Here is a 19,568-nt window from a genome sequence, read left to right as displayed (position 1 = left end):
TTCCATGCACTTTGCCCTCCTGTTCTAGTGATGGTAGTTACAGGAGGTAGCTATGTTGGTCTGCAGAAGAAGGCTAAATTGAAGTCCAGTAACACCTTGGAGAGCAAAATTTTTGGAGTACAAAAGAAGTACTTATAAATAGAGAACTTGAGCCAGAATTCAAACAACTGCAACATTTGATTATACATAAGCAAGGGACTTTGAAATATATTTTCTCTCCCATTTATTCTCTCCCCCCCCCCCCAAAAAAAAACATCACATGGGAAAATTTCTTTAGGAACTGAAGGGCCTTCCAAAAGATGGCCAGGATGCCTGATATTCAACGGAAAACTCAAAACACTGTCAAACATTTGGAGTGGCTCTTCCAAATGCCAGCCTTGGTTTGCAGTTACTCTTCCTCTGCAGCAGAAGCGCTGGCTATCTTATTAAACAAAACAAGTTGAGGATATGCGGGTAATTGCAATGGGAGAACAGTTTGGAGGCCTTTTCCCCCTGCATTGCGGGACAACTTAATTTGAGGCTAGATGTGTAGCTTCCATGTTTCCTACCCTTGCACTTCAGCAGTCTAGAGCTGAGGTGTAGGTTCCATATAATGCTGGCTGTAGAGGTTCTAATTGAGCTTTGAGCTTAAGTGGCACCAGGCCTAGAGGAAGGTGTGTTTAATTTTCTTTTCCTTTGATGTATAGGAGAAGTTTCCCCCCTTCGTGTATGGGTATATATGTACCCATGATCATCCCCTGTGCACTGTTAGAGGATCTTAAACGGGCCAGTTTCCTATGTTGCAGTCTCTTCACACACCCACATCCTTACTTAGTTGGCACTCAGCTGTTCTTGAACATTCTGTGCCTTCTGGGAGAACAACAACTGCGCTCAGTTCTTGTTGGACTGCTTGAGCAAGGCAAATCTTTCTGGTGATAGATCTCAGTGGAGTCAGTTTGGTGTAGTGATTAAGTGTATGGGCTCTAATCTGGGAGAACCGGGTTTGATTCCTTCTCCTCTACATACAGCCGCTGGTGTGACTTTGGGTCATCCACAAGTTCTCAGCAGAGCTCTTCTCACAAGAACACTTCACTGAGAGCTAACTCAGCCCCACCTACTTCACGGGCTGTCTGTTGTGGGGAGAGGAAGGAAAAAGAGAGTGTAAGCCACTCTGAGCAAAGGGCGGGGTATAAATCCAATCTCCTCCATTATGTAAGGTAGTGGTCAACGACCACTGCCTCCCCTGCACTTCTTGTATATAATATGATATCTTGCTTAGAGATGCTGAGGTTCTGCATTGGTATTGCATTATTGGTGCCTAGTTGGATTTTAGTGGTATGGAAACGTTCAAATGCAGTACAAATAGTTTTTGCAGCTACTAGTAATCTTATATTTTTATGTCTGTAAGACAGACCTGTAGTAAATTTCTTTGTCTCTGGTAGCAAATAGTTTACTTATTCCGGCAGTGCTGAGTTTCTTCATTCTAATAATGTTATGCAACTAAGATTCTGACAGGAAAAAAAATGGGCTCTTTACCTGCATTTGAAGAAAATTCCACAAGAGGGAATAGTTGCCTTTGAATTTAGTTTACCAGATTCACTCCTCTGAGTTAAAAAAAAAATTCTACATTTTCACAAGAGAGTTGGATTTCTGTTCTAGTAAAAAAAATCTATTAGAAAAATTAGCTGAAGAAACTGACTTAGGTCTGTTAAAAGCTTTTGAAGGCTCTGATATCTTGGCAAGGGTAGCACACTGTTCTGTATTCCTGCATCTCTTCTAATAACAGAATGATCATTTTTAATGTATCCTAGCAGTAAAAGCCTATCTGGTGTGTGTTCCTACCTTTTTTTTTCAGAGAAGATGTTGTGAAAGTGAAGGCTTAATGACTTAGTGCAAGACCCTCTTGGGAATGAAGGGATGTCATTAGTTCTAAGTGACCTTAGATGCGTATTTGGCGGCATTTTTATTGAAGCAATAAGTAGTAGATCACCTTGATGTGCATGCTTCTACTGCTTTGGAAGATTTGGGTTTATGGATGAAGGAAGCTGTACCGATAATCTGTGTGAAAGGATAGGTGCTAGTGTCAGGGTTGAGGAATGAAGGAAGTGATTGGACAGAACAGCCATGTGACTGTATGAGCTTAGCAGTGTAAATGGGGAATAGGCACCAGAGTCAAGAACAGTAGTGTGGTGTTTAAAAGGTTGTTTTGGGATTCTTTGTTAACAGGGATGCACACAGAGACCTGTTTAGTTTTGTTTGTGAGATGATAAGGCATTTCTGGGAAGCCCTGCTTTATCTGCTTGAACATCTGAATTGTTACTGCTATATGTTCTCTTCTGTGTTGGAAGTGCTTTACCTTGCAACAAACCAAGACGCACTTACAAAAATATTCACAATATAATCACCTGGGGAAGAAAACTAGCTTTGGACAGAAGTTGTGGGTGTGCCATTTCTACATGTGCTGAAGAATGGTGCAATAACTTGTGTTTTCAAAGTCTCTACGGTAAAGTTCTTTAGTGCTAACAAACTTCCCATTCTGTTTGAATGAATATATTGTATTTTTTTTTCAGGTGGGTTTTCAAACAGCTGTATGACAAAGGGCTGGTATACAGAGGAGTTAAAGTCATGCCTTTCTCAACGGCATGCAACACACCCCTTTCTAACTTTGAGTCTCACCAGAATTATAAGGTTTGTATGCTTATACATGAAATTTATCTGTGTATTGTACTTCTATTTGGAAGGGTTAGGTAGCCTTGTCAAGGTGAAGTGAAGGTTTGCCAGTATGCTTCAAAGTGATTCATTTGTGTTTGTTTATAAAGGCTGGGCTAATTTTTTACAGTTTTGATCTGTACCATTTTCTGCATCTACCTTCTGAAGGCTGATACAGACATCCGGGCTCATCTAAGAATAGTTAAGAGGCCTCACATTATGTCTGCGTTCTTCTCATTGAATAACTGATTAAGCAAATCGAAGGAACACTGAAGGATAACTTTCCACCTGCTGCATTTCTTATAACCTATTTCAGATTGCGGCCAGATTATCATTCATGTTATTTTAATGTGAAGGCTAGGCATCCAGCCTAAGTTGTTCAGGTGCCAGTCCATTTGGGAGTATAATAAAAATATGTAAACTTCATAGGGATGAGTCCATTTGGTTTACTGTTTCCCTAGCTTGCGACAGGATACTATCTCTGAGCTGTTGGAGGTATTTTTTGGCTTGGTGATAAAACCTCCCCGATGTTTAGTTCTAGAAGATTAAAAAAACTGTTCAGAAGCTGCCTTGTCATGATTGGCTCAGAGTATTGAGACCCATGTCCTTTGCGCCCAAGACCCTTGACCTTCATATGCCAGAAGTGCAGGAAAACACATATCGTTTGCCATTAAAGGCAGGGTTTTTTGATCAAGGTGGATGGTCCTCCAGGTGCTTTCAAGAGGAAGTAACCAACTGCCAGAATACTTTAAAAAGAGAATACCAATCAGGATTCCTTTGTTTGAGCCTCCAGAACATCTAACACCTATTTTGCTATGCCATTGGGCCAAACATTGGGAATCTTGTAGATTTCTGCTTGCATTCTGACAGGTGCAGTTGTAGGATCCAAGACCCCATTAATGTTGCCCTTGAAGACAGTTTGGGAACTGCAGCTGTTGAAAAATGTAGTAGTTTGTTATCTCGGGCCAGTCAGTGGAATTGCATCACTCCTATTCTGAGGCCCCTCCACTAGCTGGTGATAGGTTGCCAGGTCCAAGTCAAGGTGTTTGTAGAATAAAGTTAGTCCAGTGGCACCTTTAAGACCAGTAAAGTTTTATTCAAGGTATGAGCTTTTATGTGCAAGCACACTTCTTCAGATAAAATGAAATGGAAGAAAACTATTCAAACTTATAGACAGGGCTGAAAAGCAGATGAACATATAACATGATGAAGACATTCTGAAACAAAACAGGAACAACATAGGCACTCTATGAAAGCCAGCAGTTAGAGCTGGGAGACGCAGGTTTGCATCCCCATCTTGCTGTGGCGGTTTGCTGGAATATTTTGGGCCAGTCATATACTTTCAGCCTGATCTACATCACATGGTTGTTGTGTAGATAGAAAGGAGGAGAGGAGAATAATGTAAATTGCTTTAGTCCCCACTGTGGAGAAAGGTGGGGTATAAATGAAATAAATAATAAATATAGCTGAAGACGTGAGGCAGAAAAAAGATAGGCTGGTGAGCGGCTGTGAAAGAGAAAATGAGTCAGGGAAAGGCGAGAGGATATAGGGGTTGCCAGGAGGAGGGAAAGAGGAAATAGTGTGGGGAGGGGGATTCAGCAGAAAGCGAGGTGCCATCCCACAGGTCCTTGAGGGTTCTCTACCATACAAGTGGGCCTTGCCCAGTGGCCACAGGTTTTCTAGGTAGAGGCTGCCAGGGTGGGGGGTGAGAGGGAAGAGCTGATAAAGGTAGATAGCTTATTGTGTGAGAAGGAAGCAGGGTTAGCAACTCCAGCGTAGGAAATGCCTGGAGATTTGGGGACTAGAGCTTGGGGAGGGTGTGTTTTGAGGAGGGGAGGAACCCGAGAAGGGTACAGTGCCGCATTGACTCCAAAGCTGCCATTTCCTCCATAGAATTTTGGGTTGCCAGCTTCCAGGTAGGGGCTGGAGGTCACCTGGAATTTCAATTGATCTCCAGATGACATAGATCAATTCCCTGGAGAAAATGGCTTATTGGGGGTGGGGGGGGGGGACTGTATGGTACGATACTCTGCTGAGGTTGCTTCCCTCTGCAAACCTTGAGTTGTCAACCCTAAGGGGGAAATGATCTCTGTAGTTGGGAGATCTCTGAGCCCCACCTGGAGGTTGACAGCCCTAGAAGGAGAGAATCAGGAAAATGATAAGGCTGTGGGGGCTTTCAGGAAAGGCAAAGAGGAAATATTGAAGGAGTGGGAAATTAGATGCTTTCCACAAGTTCTTTCTGGATTCTGCTTGTATAATACAAATATAATATAAAATAACATTTTTAGAGGTTCTGCCAAGGATTTCTTTTGCACTACATCCAGCACATGACTATTGACTTGATCTTGATTATTAATTCTTTGGAAGCTGTTGCTTGTACACAATCAGTCTGAGATTGATTTGTTTCTTCACATTACTATCCAATGCCAAGTTTATATTTGCAGGGATTGCATAAGAAGAGGTCCTCAGCAGTTCCTTAGAGGTTTTGGTACTTTCCCTAGACTTTCTGGCTTCCAAGCCTAAGAAATTTGGAAAAGTGTTCCAAGGTCTTTTTATTCAGGTTTGCTTTTATTAGATAAAGGGTAAATTACTACTCTGTTTATGTAACACAATGGGATTTTCAATATATTCTTATTTGTGTTTCTAATAGGCTTTTAAAGAACAGATGATTACTTTTAGGAGTATATTGTATGTGTTTTGAAGGCTTCTTTATGCTGTAATGAACAGAGCTCATGTTAAATCTACAAACTAATATTAGGTTCTGTCCTATAAATTGAGAACCACACTGTGTGGGTTTGTATGTAGGTAGAAGGAAGGAGAGCTTTCTGGGCTGTATAGAAGATCAAGATATATTGTACAGCCACCAATTTTCCTGTGAAGGGTTTTGGAATATTTCAACTGTTAGTATTCTAGTTTCTATATCTAAACTCTTGCTATTTCCTGTCAAAAAATGCTGAGACATTTGGCCCACAAGGAATTATAAGGGCAGAGAACTACCATAAGAACATAAGAGAAGCCTTGTTGGATCAGGCCAACGGCCCATCCAGACCAACACTCTGTGTCACACAGTGGCAAAAAATTTTATATAAACACACACACTGTGGCTAATAGCCACTGATGGACCCGTGGTCCATATTTTTATCTAAACCCCTCTTGAAGGTGGCTATACTTGTGGCCGCCACCACCTCCTGTGGCAGTGAATTCCACATGTTAATCACCCTTTGGGTGAAGAAGTACTTCCTTTTATCCGTTTTAACCTGTCTGCTCAGCAATTTCATCGAATGCCCACGAGTTCTTGTATTGTGAGAAAGGGAGAAAAATACTTCTTTCTCTACTTTCTCCATCCCATGCATTATCTTGTAAACCTCTGTCATGTCAGTCGACGTTTCTCCAAGCTAAAGAGCCCCAAGCGTTTCAACCTTTCTTCATAGGGAAAGTGCTCCAGCCCTTTAATCATTCTAGTTGCCCTTCTCTGGACTTTCTCCAATGCTATAATATCCTTTTTGAGGTGCGGCGACCTGAACTGCACACAGTACTCCAAATGAGACCGCACCATCGATTTATACAGGGGCATTATGATACTGGCTGATTTGTTTTCAATTCCCTTCCTAATAATTCCCAGCATGGCGTTGGCCTTTTTTATTGCAAACGCACACTGTCTTGACATTTTCAGCGAGTTATCTACCACGACCCCAAGATCTCTCTCTTGGTCAGTCTCTGCCAGTTCACACCCCATCAACTTGTATTTGTAGCTGGGATTCTTGGCCCCAATGTGCATTACTTTGCACTTGGCCACATTGAACCGCATCTGCCACATTGACGCCCACTCACCCAGCCTCAACAGATCCCTTTGGAGTTCCTCACAATCCTCTCTGGTTCTCACCACCCTGAACAATTTAGTGTCATCCGCAAACTTGGCCACTTCACTGCTCACTCCCAACTCTAAATCATTTATGAACAAGTTAAAGAGCATGGGACCCAGTACCGAGCCCTGCGGCACCCCACTGCTTACCGTCCTCCACTGCGAAGACTGCCCAGTTGGGAAGTCTTGTTGCCGCCTAAGTCTTCTCTGCCTTCCTCAGTAATGTAAGTGCTCAGGGGCTAGACTAATCTAATCTCCTCTGTTTTCCATTTGTTGTTTGCTCTTCAGCTGACATCAACTGGGAATAAGGAATTATTCGGTCTTCATCAGTCTATTTTTGGGAGTGTTTTTATTTCATTCCCTCCCACTAAAATTCACAAAGAGATATTTCTCTGCATAATTGGGAAAATGCTCCTCCTTTCTCTTTGTATGGCTCTATTTCACTGCCTTTCTGCTGAGTTCTCAACACATTGGGACCCTGTGAAACGGATATTGGCTGCTTGATTTTGCTGCCATTATCCTTGTGGATTTAATGCACACAATATGATTACAAAGAATTTTCAGTAATGTAATTACAGGAAACTTTCACAAATACAAAACTGTTGACATTAGCAGCCACAATTTGTAATGTCCACGAAAGCCTTGAAGATTTCAGAAATTTGTGATAGCCATAGAAATATCCACAGTAACAGCCATTGGGAAGGCATCTGGTATGCACCTGTTTCGTTATTTTTTGCTCCAGCCACTCCTTACACTGGCCAGACTGATAAAACTAAGCCGTATTAACATGGAGCAATGCCAGTCTCATCAAGCCAACACAAAAAGGATATTATAGCTTTAGAGAAGGTGCAGAGAAGGGCAACTAGAATGATTAAAGGGCTGGAGCACTTTCCCTATGAAGAAAGGTTGAAACGCTTGGGACTCTTTAGCTTGGAGAAACGTCGACTGCGGGGTGACATGATAGAGGTTTACAAGATAATGCATGGAATGGAGAAAGTAGAGAAAGAAGTACTTTTCTCCCTTTCTCACAATACAAGAACTCGTGGGCATTCGATGAAATTGCTGAGCAGACAGGTTAAGACGGATAAAAGGAAGTACTTCTTCACCCAAAGGGTGATTAACATGTGGAATTCACTGCCACAGGAGGTGGTGGCGGCCACAAGTATAGCCACCTTCAAGAGGGGTTTAGATAAAAATATGGAGCACAGGTCCATCAGTGGCTATTAGCCACAGTGTATGGAGCACAGGTCCACCAGTGGCTATTAGCCACAGTGTATGTGTGTATATAACATTTTTTGCCACTGTGTGACACAGAGTGTTGGACTTGATGGGCCGTTGGCCTGATCCAACATGGCTTCTCTTATGTTCTTATGTACAGGCGTGGTTAGCTTGGCATTCTAAATGCATGTTGAAAAATGAAACAAATGTTTATCCGGATGCCTGTGTGATGGTTGTTACTATCGCTGCTGTTACAAATTTCTGAAATCTTCAAGGCTTTCATGGACATTGCAGATTGTGGCTGCTTATGTCATTGGTTTTGTATCCTTGAAAGGTTCCTGTAATTATAATTCTGAAAATCTTTGAAATCATATTGTGTGCAGTAAATCTTTGTAGCGTGTTGGTTGTTTTTAAAACTTGGTTCTTACATTGTGATTCCAGTTACACCATGACTCCAGTTTTTGAATTATCTACCTGGAGTCATCTAGAGTACTCAGTCAGCTGCACTGGCTGCAGATTGAGGATTGAATCAATTTCAAGGTTCTGGTGCTGACCTTCAAAGCCCTTAACAGTCACGGACCAGCATACCTTTTGGGACCACCTGTCTTGGTACATGCCCTGTTGAGCGTTATGCTCAAATGACAAATCTTCTTGTGGTCCCTGGCCCAAAGAGCGTCTGACTGTTCTCAACCAGGTCCAAGGCCTTTTTGGGCCTGGCCCCAGATTGATGAAACACTCTTCCAGAAGAGATAAGGGCTGTGCAAGATCTGGTACAATTCTACAGGGCAAAACAGAGTTGTTTCACTGGGCCTATGGTTGAGGGCAGTACCATGCCCCTAGCCTATAGGCTACAGTTAGTTTCTGGCCTTTCCCCTTCCCTGCCTCTTTTCTTTCCTTCTCAGATGTTTGCTTATTGCTCCCCTCTATGACTTTTTACACCATTTTGAATTTTATATAAGCTCTTTTATTGATTTTATTGTATTTATAAACTGATTAATTGTATGTTCTATTTTAACTGATTTAAACTGTATATCTTTTATGTATAATTCCCCTATGGTGGGGCAAAACAGAGCACCCTGATTGGTTGAGACTGTCCTGCACCAACCTTTGGCCCACCAAATCATCAGTCAAGAGTACTTGAGTGCTGTTGTTTGAATCTGCTCCTCTTTCCCACCCGAGTGGCTGTTGCTACTCAGTCAAGCAGATTCTGTCAGTAAAAGGCAACCAACCTTGGTTCTGGCAGTTTCTGGCTCTCCCGACTCCCCATTGGCTGAGCTGCCTGCTGCACTGCTTGACAGAGAAGAGAAAGAAAGCCTTCCCTCAACTAGCTGAGGAAGGGAGGAGGAGGGAAAGAGCCAGAGAAAGCTTTGCCTCAATTGGCTGAGGGAGGAGGAAGAGAGAAAGAGCCAGAGAAAGCCTTCTCTTGATTGGCTGAGGGCTCCTCCCTCTGGAAGGAAAGTAGCCAGAGACGGGGGTAAGGGGAATGTGTTCCCTGGCAGCAGACCAGATACAGAGAGAGAGAGCGAGGGAGGGAGGGAAAGCAAGAGACAGATTGAAGTCCTGTGTTTAAGACCGACGATGTTATCTAAATGGAAGTGTTCATCTGAAAGGTATCACTAAAGACCTCTGAGGGAGAACTCATTGGGCCAGTCCTGATTAGGGCTGCCAATTCCAGGCAAATTTCCCAACTCGTGGGAAATTCCTGGAGATTCTGTGGTGGAGTTTGAAGAGGGCATAGGAGTTAGGGTTTCAGAGTGGGGTCTGCCAGATCCAGGTTCTTGCTGTGGATTTCAGACCAGTCACAGACTTTCAGCCTAACTTATCTTATAGGATTGTTGTGCAGATCAGAGGAGGGAGAGGAGAATGATGTAAGTTGTTTTGGTCCCCCCCCCCACTGTGGAGAACGGCTGTCCTTTCCCTAGGTGGAGGTTGCAGGGAGGGGGGAGGTGATGGATATCAGAGGGGCAGATAAAGGAAAGGAGATAGAGTTGCCAGCTCCAGGTTAGGAAATTCCTGGAGTTTTAAGGGGTGAAGCCTGGAGAGGGTGGGGTTTGAGGAGGGATGGGACTTCAAAAAGACATAGTGCTATAGACGCTGCTATACAAACCAGCCATTTCCTCCTGGAGGACCACTGTTACGAATCTCCAGGTGAGGACTGGAGATCACTCAGAATTACAACTGCTCTCCAGATGGCAGAGATCAGCTCCCCTTGAGGTGGGGGTAGGCTGAATAACTTCATTTGGGTAGATGGGAAGACAGGAAGGGTGGGGAGGCACTCACCCAGAGCCTCTTTCTGGAGCCCATTGTATTTTACTTCACAACGGGTGTTATTCCTAGTATATTTATAAGCTGTTGTCACCTGCTCTGAGCTGGTTTTGGGGAGAGTGAGATAAAAATTTAATAAATAAATAGAGGGTTAGATCCCATTATCTGTGGCCACAAGGATTGCGTTCCTTGTCTCTTTGGTGAGCATACCTGCACTGACAGAAGAGAGGCAGAAATGGTGGTTTCCTGTTTCCTCCCAGCCCTTGCGGCTATTGGAATTCATGGATCCTACATATATATAATTTCCCTTACCAGAAAGGACTGCTGGGATGACAGGAATGTGAAGGATCTGCAGCTGTCAGCGCCATCCCCTGGTGGATTGCAGGTCTACTCCACTATGGTGATGCTGATGGTATTTCCTTTATAAATTATATACCACTATCCTTCTATCAAGATTTGCCACAAAAAGCTACATAACTGATATAGCATGTGGACCGGTGTGTGTAAATGCCTGTCTTTTCTGATTTTCTCTAATTTGTTTAGAGATAAGGTTTACTGGTTTCAAAGGGACATAATTAGGTAGAGATATGGTGAAAGCATCTACTGTCAGGCTTGGTATATTTGGGTAGAGGGAGATGGTAGGGAGAATAATATAACGTTTAAAATGTTTTAAATAAGTAAGTTTGGTGCTGTTTAAAGGGAAAGAAATATCTGAATTTCTGTATGCATAAAAATGACTTTTCAGTGTTGCATATGTTGATGCATGGTTACCTGGGCAAGGAGAAAAGCAAATCCATTATGTGCACTGGTAGAAGAAGAACGTTGCATCTGCAGAGGCTGAATTTAATCCATCATGATTTACCCCTCCTCTTTCCACAATCACTGTGAAATTTCCTTAGTACTTTTTAAAAATCCCTGTCATCAGACTAGATGAAGGACATGTAGTTCTAGGCATCAGCAGATTGTTTGGAAGAATATGTATTTAATTCTTTTGTTGCATTTCATGGTGTGTGACCAGTCAGCAGGCTAGTGGGTCTGCAGTTGCTTCTGTATGAGATCTTGTAAATGAAATATGAAGCAGGCATGTACCAGGGTGAGGAGGTCACTCTTCCTCAGGAAAGTTGTGTGTCATGAAATGATAAGTCTAGCTGTGCATGTGATTGAGATAGGAACGCTGAGGTAAACACGTACATTACCTTTATGATCCCAGACTCATGATGAGCCTGGTCTTAAAACAGGTAAAATTTGCAGCTGCTTGAAGGGAGTTATGATTAGTTTTGCAACTGGAAATTGGGTTGCTGCTTGCCAATCTGGATTGCACTGGCCTCGAGCAAAGTTTTGGATCTGATTAAAATCATTGTGAACTGCCATGGCTGTATGCAAGTCTCCCTGCTGTTAGCACGTAGCTGTGCTGGCTTTGTCTGAGAAACGCTAATCTAGATAAGCAGGATGTTTTGCTCCCAACCTTGATGTTTAAATAAATCCTTAGGAAATCTCAACTGTCTTTTTAAAATGGCTCTGTAGTAAATTGAATAGTTTATGTCTATTTGCTTATTCCAGCTGTTGGTAGAAGTTAAGGTGTTCAGGAAGATAGTGTGTGTATTTGTTACTATGTTGTTCTTGTCTTTGCATGAGTCATGCTTAGCTATAAGTAATGAGGATGTTGCTGGCCATAGTTTTTTGCTTTGCTTTTGGTATTTATTCACTGATGCCTTAAATAAGTTAATTTTCTGTGTGTGACTTTTACTCTTCTAATATTTTGTTTTAAGGATGTTCAAGACCCTTCAGTCATTGTTAGCTTCCCACTTGAAGAAGATGAAAGCATCTCTCTTGTTGCTTGGACAACAACCCCTTGGACTCTGCCTAGCAACTTGGCTCTCTGTGTTAATCCAGAACTGCAGTATGTGAAGGTGAAAGGTAAGTGCAAATCATGATGTGACATACATAATTCTAGTGTGCACAGATGTCATGCTCTATTTCCAATTTTCAGCATTTTAGGTACCACTAGGTTGACTCCAAAGAGCAGTCTTTTCTCTAGGCCATTGCCTGATTTACAGTCATTGTTACTAAATTATAGGGGGCATTGTTCAGTGGTAGGCTATATGCTTTTCCTTTAGAAGTTCTTGGGTTTGATCCCTGGTATCTCTAGTTAGAATTAAGGGTAGCTAGTTTTGAAAAGGGCTCTTGCCTGAGATCCTGGTTGCTTGTAGTCAGGGCAGCTCTTATGAATCTGCTGCATAAGGCAGCTTCATACTCAGCTTTAGAAGCAGGCAGTCATAGACCAAATGACACTCTGTCAAATGCATAATGGTCTACATGGTACACATAACTATCTTACGTTGAACTGGATCACTGCTCTGTCAAGGTCAATATTGTCCAACCTGAATGGAAACAGCTCTTGAGGATCTTAGGCAGAGGTCCTTCTCATCATCCACTGCCTGTTTTAACTGGAGAGACAGGATTGAAAGTGAAACCTTTAGAGTGCAAAGTAATTGCTCCAGCTTTGGCCCACGCCACCTCTCTAAACCACCTGAAGAGCATTTTGCTGACATCTGTTAATTAGGCTTTTGAACACATTACTTTATTGCATTTGCAGCTCGCTTCATAACTTTTGTGTACAGTTTGCACTCATGGTTTTCCCTGTCTTCTAAAATGATAGATTTGCATTTCAGGATCTGTAAACCTATATTTAGAAGGAGCCCCATGGCGCAGAATGGTACTGCTGTACTGCAGTCTAAGCTGTGCTCATGACCTGAGTTTAATCCTGGCAGAAGCTGGGTTCAGGTAGCTGGCTTAAGGTTGACTCCTCCTTCCATCCTTCCAAGTTTGGAAAAATGAGTACCTAGCTTGCTGGGGGTGAAGTGTAGATGACTGGGGAAGGCAATGGCAAACCACTCCATAAAAAGTCTGCCATAAAAATGTCATGATGTGACATTACCCCATGGTCAGAAACGACCCGGTGCTTGCACAGGGGACTACCTTTACCTTTTTAAACCTGTATTTATTCATGGTCTCTATAAGCAAAGGAAGACAATTTGATTTCTCTAAGCTTATAGGAGCTATTTAATTTTTAAGGTGACAGAAGTGTGCTTATTTATTTATTTTATTCAAGTTTTAGCTTGCCCTTCCCGTAGAACAGACTCAGGGTGGGTTACATCATAAAAACAGTCAACCATAAAAACAGTAAAAGACCAGTTTAAAATATATAAAATCTAAAATTACAAAGACTAAGATGGCAGATTCTGCCTCATAGATGTGACCTATTGTCCAGATCCAGCAGATCTTGTAGCGCTGGGATGGAATGGGAGGCGGAGAGACCAGTAACAAGTGACGCCTACTGCCTCAACTGAAAGCCTGGCGAAAGAGCTCTGTTTTCCATGCTAACATGGAAAAAAATGGAAGGAAATCACACCTATTTTTGCAGAAAGTTTCAGTAAAACCAGAAATATTTAAGTTTTCTTTTAAGAAATAATTATATTTTAAGAAATATTTAAGTGCAATAGAGTCTTGAGTATGATATGATGTTCGCTGTAAAGATGGTTGTATACCTTGACAGAAATGGTCATTGCTGTTTTGATTTCTAAGTGTTACAGAATGATTTTGTGGGGTCTGTGTAAAGTGATATTCAGATTACTGAGAAAAGAACATTGAATAGCCTTTCGAGACCTGGCAGATTATTTTCTTCAGCTGTTCTGTTTTTTTCTGCTGCATGAATCTTAAACGAAAAGAGAATTCTCTATGTAAAATACAATTTTAACTTGTTGTGAATAATAAGTAATACAAAATACAAAACAAATATCACCAGTACATATCACCATGTTAAAACCTCATAAGTTCCACAATGCTCCTACTGTGCTTATTTGGCTGAAAGCCACTATATTACATTCAGTACAATGTTTAAAAATAGGTGGTCCAACGGAGAACCGGTCCGCTTTGCTAGCCATTTTGGATCTTAAATATTGTACAATTTTCCAGGTCCAATAGTGCCAAAAATATTCTGTCAATAACCGTGTCATTCCTGAATTCCTAGTTTTCTTTAATTTACACGCATAATAGCAGTGTCAGCAGTGCAGGCGTCCCAGATTGTATTTACTATGGCGTTCCCGCTATTATGTGTATAAATTAGAGAAAGCTAGCAACTTTGTTGTCTTTATTTTTAAAACAGTGGTATTGGAAGCTAACTTCATGTTGTTGTCATCATAAGTCTAACAAAGGCTGGAGGGAGGAGAGCACAATGCTTATATAAGTGCTTTTCTTCAAACTGTTGTAGCTTTTGTTTAGTTCATTATGATTCATCTGATTGGTTTGCTCTCTGATTTACCTACCTAGGATGATCCAAGTTGCCTTCTAATGTTAGAAGGATAATAGGAAAATGTCCTTACTAGGAAATAATGGTTTTTCAATTCATTGTCTGCTAAGCTTAGTGTGTATTACAGTTTTGGGCAATGTTCTTTTGTAAAGATACAATCCTTTTTCGGGTCCAGTTCAGACATCATGCCAAATCATGGATGGTGTTTACCATAGTATGGTTTTCAAGTGTAGTTATTTAATGTGTTTTTTACACAGACTCAAGATGGGTTACAGTGTTGTTTTAAATCCCTATCAGATGAAACAATTAACATCTATGAATACTTTTAAAAACAGACAATTGGAGATCATTTCTGCGCCATTAAAAATATTTATTTGGAAAGGCTCTCTTATAATGGGACCAGAATGCTAATAACACAGGAGCCTTTCTTATGCATTAAGGAAGGAAGGCAGTTTTACTTGTGATAATACAGGAGCCACTGCAAAAAAAGCCCTGGTTCTGGCAGCCAGTAGCTGAAACTGTCTGCCTATTGGTGCTTTAAGCAAAATATGAGTTTATGTGTACATCTGACTTGCAGGCTACCATACACTACCTTGGGGGTACCAGTAATAGCAGGATTCATCAGGTTATTTTGGGACACATTATTTATTCATTCACCACAGTACCAAACTTCTAGGTCTTGCCATTACTCAGCAGCTGACCTGAAGGAAGGTACTCTGCTCTCTCTTCCACTATACATTGCCCTGTGTAGTGAAAACAAATTTTCCATTCTGAGAATTGATATGCATTCCTGGCCTTGAAGTCACTGATTTTATCCTTAATGGAAATGCTTGCTGCCTACTAATACCATACTGTATGTAAAGGGAGGCATCGGGTGAAGTAGCTAGTCACTAAATTACCAGGACACATAGCTGTCATGAAAAATGTGGATGGCAAATGCAAGTCTTTTTGAAAAAAGGCTATATTTAAAATCACAGTTTATATTTAAAATATATTTTTAAGTTTTTAAAATTTAAAATATATTTAAAATCACACTTGAATTTGGAAATGGGTAAAGCTTGCAGAATTTTTTGATGGGTAAAAAGTTTTGGGGTAGTTCCAAATTCAGTCTACCTTTAAAAAGGAAACCTGTCTTCATTCTTGCCGGTATTCATTTTGCTTATAAATAAATGTATTAATGATTTCTATTGTTTGTCTTTAATTTTGCACTGTGACCTGCCCTGAAAGCTCTGTGAAGCCGCATCATAAAGTCTAATCTTTTTGCTTAGCTCTCAAGAGCCAAGTTATTCACAAGAGCGAAGTTATTGAAGAGAACTGAGGGCAAGAACCACTTGTGCTCTTCCACTTTCATCTGCTCAGTACTCAGATGTATATGCAGCAGCCTTCAGAAGTGGAGTGGCATCTATAATGCATTTTTGTCAGTTCAGAAGTAATGGCAGATCTCAGCACTTGTATGATTTTCCAGTTACAGTTGCTTATTTTGGTTTGCTGTGCAGTGTCAAACCAATGGTTTAAAAAAAGGTTGACTATGTCTATATTTAAACTTTCTATCGTGTTTTGGCACCATGTCTGAACTGAGCCTTTTCAAAATGTTACTGCCAGCTATGGTTTGGTGCTATGCAAGTGAGCCCATGAGCCTAAGGGTTACTTGCATGATGCCTCCTCATCCTTCCTCTTACATATAGAGTTTTCTGAAAATGGTGGTTTGCTGTTACATCTACATTAGCAAGATGTGACTTGCACTGTCTCTAAAAACAAGTATTCCAAATTCTGACGCTCTCTAGATTGGTAACCTGATTTTGCAGTTGGAGCAGAAATCCTTTACATACTTGTTTGGGTACAACAGAAAGTTGTGGTTTGCCAGAAACCCAAAAACGTGTTTTTGGTGTGTGAGTGGAGAAGGGAAGGGGTGACTGGATGATGTGAGCAAGCCCTGTGCTTCTCTTAAAGGGTCTTTTTTGAAGCAACAAATCATGGATTGCTTTTACATATGAACCAGCCTAGAGCTTATGCAATTGTAGATTTCAGAGCAGATTCTTTTTGATGTAAAGTGTAGGTGATATAGGTACTACTTTTGATATAATTACATTCCTGGTAATACATCTTTGGGCTTTTACACTAAAACAATCAAGTAATTCTGTGTGTTCATATCTCTGTTTCCGTGAGAGTGCAGAAATAGTATATTTGCTTTTTCTTTCCAGACAAAAATACAGGGAAAATCTTCATTTTGATGGAAGCTAGGCTGGTATCCCTCTACAAATCTGAAAAGGAATATTCAGTACTTGACAGGCAAGTAGATAAATTGGTGCGCATTGGTGCACATTGTCTAGATTTCATATCTAATAATAATTTTTAAGAGGTAACAGAAAAATCTGTTTTCTTGGTGTAGTGGCTTATGGTAAGTGCTTCTGTGTACTTCAGTTGCCTAAGGATTTGGTGTAGGCCTCTACAGGTTGCAGAAAGACAATGTGAGAAGCAAGTGACTAAGAGCATCAAGACAAACAATAAACATTTCTTTAAATATATCCAGAGCAGGAAACAAGCCAGAGAAGCAGTTGAGTCTTTGGATGACTAAAGAATAAAGGAAGGTGGGGAGATAGCAGAAAAGCTCAGTGACTTTTTTGCTTCTGTGTTCATTGTGGAAAGTATGGGGCATGTGCCCATGCTTCAGCCACTATTTTCAGGAAGGAAGTCTGCAACTGAGTCAGATAGAAGTGACAAGAGATGAAATATTAGACCTCTTGGGGAAATTAAAACCAATAAGTCTCCAGGTCCTGATGGCATACACTTGAGAGTTCTTAGGGAACTCTTGAGATTGTTGTTCTACTACTAGTAGATCAACGATCTGAGATTGCTGTTCCACTAACCCATATATAGTAAAGAGTCCAGTAGCATTTTTAAGACTAACTAAATTTTGTTGTAGCATAAGCTTTCAAGAAACACAGCTCTTTGTCAGATGTGTGTGGGTACACCTGAAAGTCGTGACCTCTGGCAACGGACCCCTACTGGGGGCATGGACGATATTCAGAGAGGTGGCTAAATAAAAGCTGCCCCTTCCTCCTGGCTCTGGTAGTTCAAGGAGACCTCCCATTCAAGTACTTGCCGGAGTCAACCCTGCTTAGCTATTAAGATCAGATGAGATCAGGCTTTATTGATGTTTTCTAATATTGTGCACATCTTTGAATACTCTTCTGGGACATTAATAAAATGTTAACACAGTTTTAAAATATATATTTCAGGTTTCCTGGCATTAGGCTTAAAGGGAAGAAGTATAAACCTCTGTTTGAGTATTTTATTAAGGTAAATAATATTTGTCTCAATATAATTCAAAGATGAATATCTGCAGGTTCATATTCCTTGTCATGTTTTATTTACAATACTTGATCGTTTTGATTTGCTTATTTTTTGCAATATTTTGTAAAGATCACATGTTCAGATTTATATTTACAAGTTTGGAACAGAGCTTATGGAAGAAAAATAATAACTCTCATTTGCAGAGTGCAGAAATATTCTGGGAGGAGTACATGGTGCTGTGACCCATTTCCAGTGTCTTAACCTGATTAAGAGAATATTGTTCATAGAGCTAATGAGTTGGGAGTTTACTGTGTCTTCCTATGGAACACTGTTGTTATATTCACTATCTAGCAGACTCTGTACTTGATAGAATTCCTTCAGACTTCAGTACTTATAGAATTAGCCTTTCTGGTTCTATAATGTAATTGTATGGGGTTGAACCCTACCATTTGCAAGTAGAAAGAGTTTGTGGAAGTGGATTGTCCCTGCCATTTCACTCCAGCTGAAGGTGAAAAAAAATGCTGTTTGCCCTATGGGACTCTGAGGAGGCAAATCCCTCCCCCTTCTTGCTTCATTGGAACACACTAGGCTTGAAGGCTTGTTTTGCTAGTTCAAAAGATGTGTGTAATGTCCTCTGATTCTCCTGCCATTGCAGCTTTCTGTGTTCAATGCATTTTGTTCAGGAGAACCCTCAGCAGTGGCTTTTCAGATTATGTATGGCACTGCTCAGAGAAATGGCAAGGCAGGGAAGGTCCGCATCTTCAGACCTTTTCTGTATGTAATTGGATCCGTCCAACTGCACTTGGCTTTGTTTGCTAACTTTTAGATAAGGTATATAATGTTCTAACCGTAGCCCTCAAATAAGTGATCTTGCTTCAGTGCTTAGTATCCTTCCGTGGGAGCTAATCTGTCTCTAAGCAGACATCATTCAGCAGTGGTGTCTATGATAAAAAGTTTAGAATAATGTTTCTTGCTTGATTCTATAATTATGTATTGTCAACAAATATGTTTTAATTGATATAACTGGTTAGTGAATTGAGGAAACATAAATTTCAATATTAGATTTAAATCTCTACTCTTTAATTTAAACCAGTTCACCTTGTTTTCCCCTCATTGGGAAGTCTTGTAGCATCAGGTTGCTTTAACTCCTAACTTCTAGCTGTGTCATGTTTTATGTGACTCATGGTCTAATGACCAAATACTTTTTAATAACATGATTCTTTAACATTTCATTCTAATATTTTTTCATTTTTTTCAAATTGTACTCTCAATATTAAATTTCTTCCAGTGCAAAGAAAATGGTGCTTTTATAGTAGTGACTGACAACTATGTGAAGGAAGAAGAAGGTACAGGGGTTGTACATCAAGCTCCTTACTTTGGCGCTGTAAGTTTTAAATCTGTTTGGATCCTTTTCATGTAGGAGATACATTCTTCAACAAGTGAGTTTTTATATTCAAAATCCTTAGTGGTCCAGTAATATCAGGAACATACCACATAAATAACACTGGATTTTTGCATCAGTCACTTTCCATGAGTCTTGATACTTCACACAACATATATAAATAAAATTAAAGTGGAATATAATTCTAAAAGATGAACAGGAGTTTGCTTAAGATGCTCCTGCAGCAAGTGCAATTTGCACTAATTTGAAAGAATTGTTGTAAGAGATGTAGTTTTGGTCTAATACCACACAAGCATAATCATAGTGGCTTTTCCCTGTAGTTTCTGATTTTTGGACAAAAATCTTAAATGAGATATCTGTCAAATGAACCTGTTAGGATACCTGAAGAACAACTAGAACATTTCTAAGCAGGTGTTCTCAGAATCCCTTTCAGGTCTGTTCTGTGGGGCTTACTTCCAGGAAAATGAGTAGCTCTGAATAGGATTCCAGGTAGACTCAGGACTGACCCTGCCACTAGACAAACTAGGTGC

The 19,568-nt window shown here is 40.7% G+C and overlaps 1 protein-coding gene across 1 annotated transcript in view; it reads left to right on the top strand.

The window, feature by feature from the left end:
- Positions 1-19,568, top strand: part of IARS1 (isoleucyl-tRNA synthetase 1) — a 150,601-nt gene that overhangs the window by 19,027 nt on the left and 112,006 nt on the right. Inside the window, exons 5-9 of the mRNA XM_060239879.1 lie at positions 2,550-2,667; positions 11,803-11,950; positions 16,544-16,631; positions 17,582-17,642; positions 18,925-19,020. Coding sequence (XP_060095862.1) covers positions 2,550-2,667; positions 11,803-11,950; positions 16,544-16,631; positions 17,582-17,642; positions 18,925-19,020 — 511 coding nt within the window. The remainder of the gene's footprint in view (positions 1-2,549; positions 2,668-11,802; positions 11,951-16,543; positions 16,632-17,581; positions 17,643-18,924; positions 19,021-19,568) is intronic.

This window comes from Heteronotia binoei, chromosome 5, assembly GCF_032191835.1.
Source record: "Heteronotia binoei isolate CCM8104 ecotype False Entrance Well chromosome 5, APGP_CSIRO_Hbin_v1, whole genome shotgun sequence".
Taxonomy (NCBI): Eukaryota; Metazoa; Chordata; class Lepidosauria; order Squamata; family Gekkonidae; genus Heteronotia; species Heteronotia binoei.
This window is presented reverse-complemented; position numbering and strand designations above follow the sequence as displayed.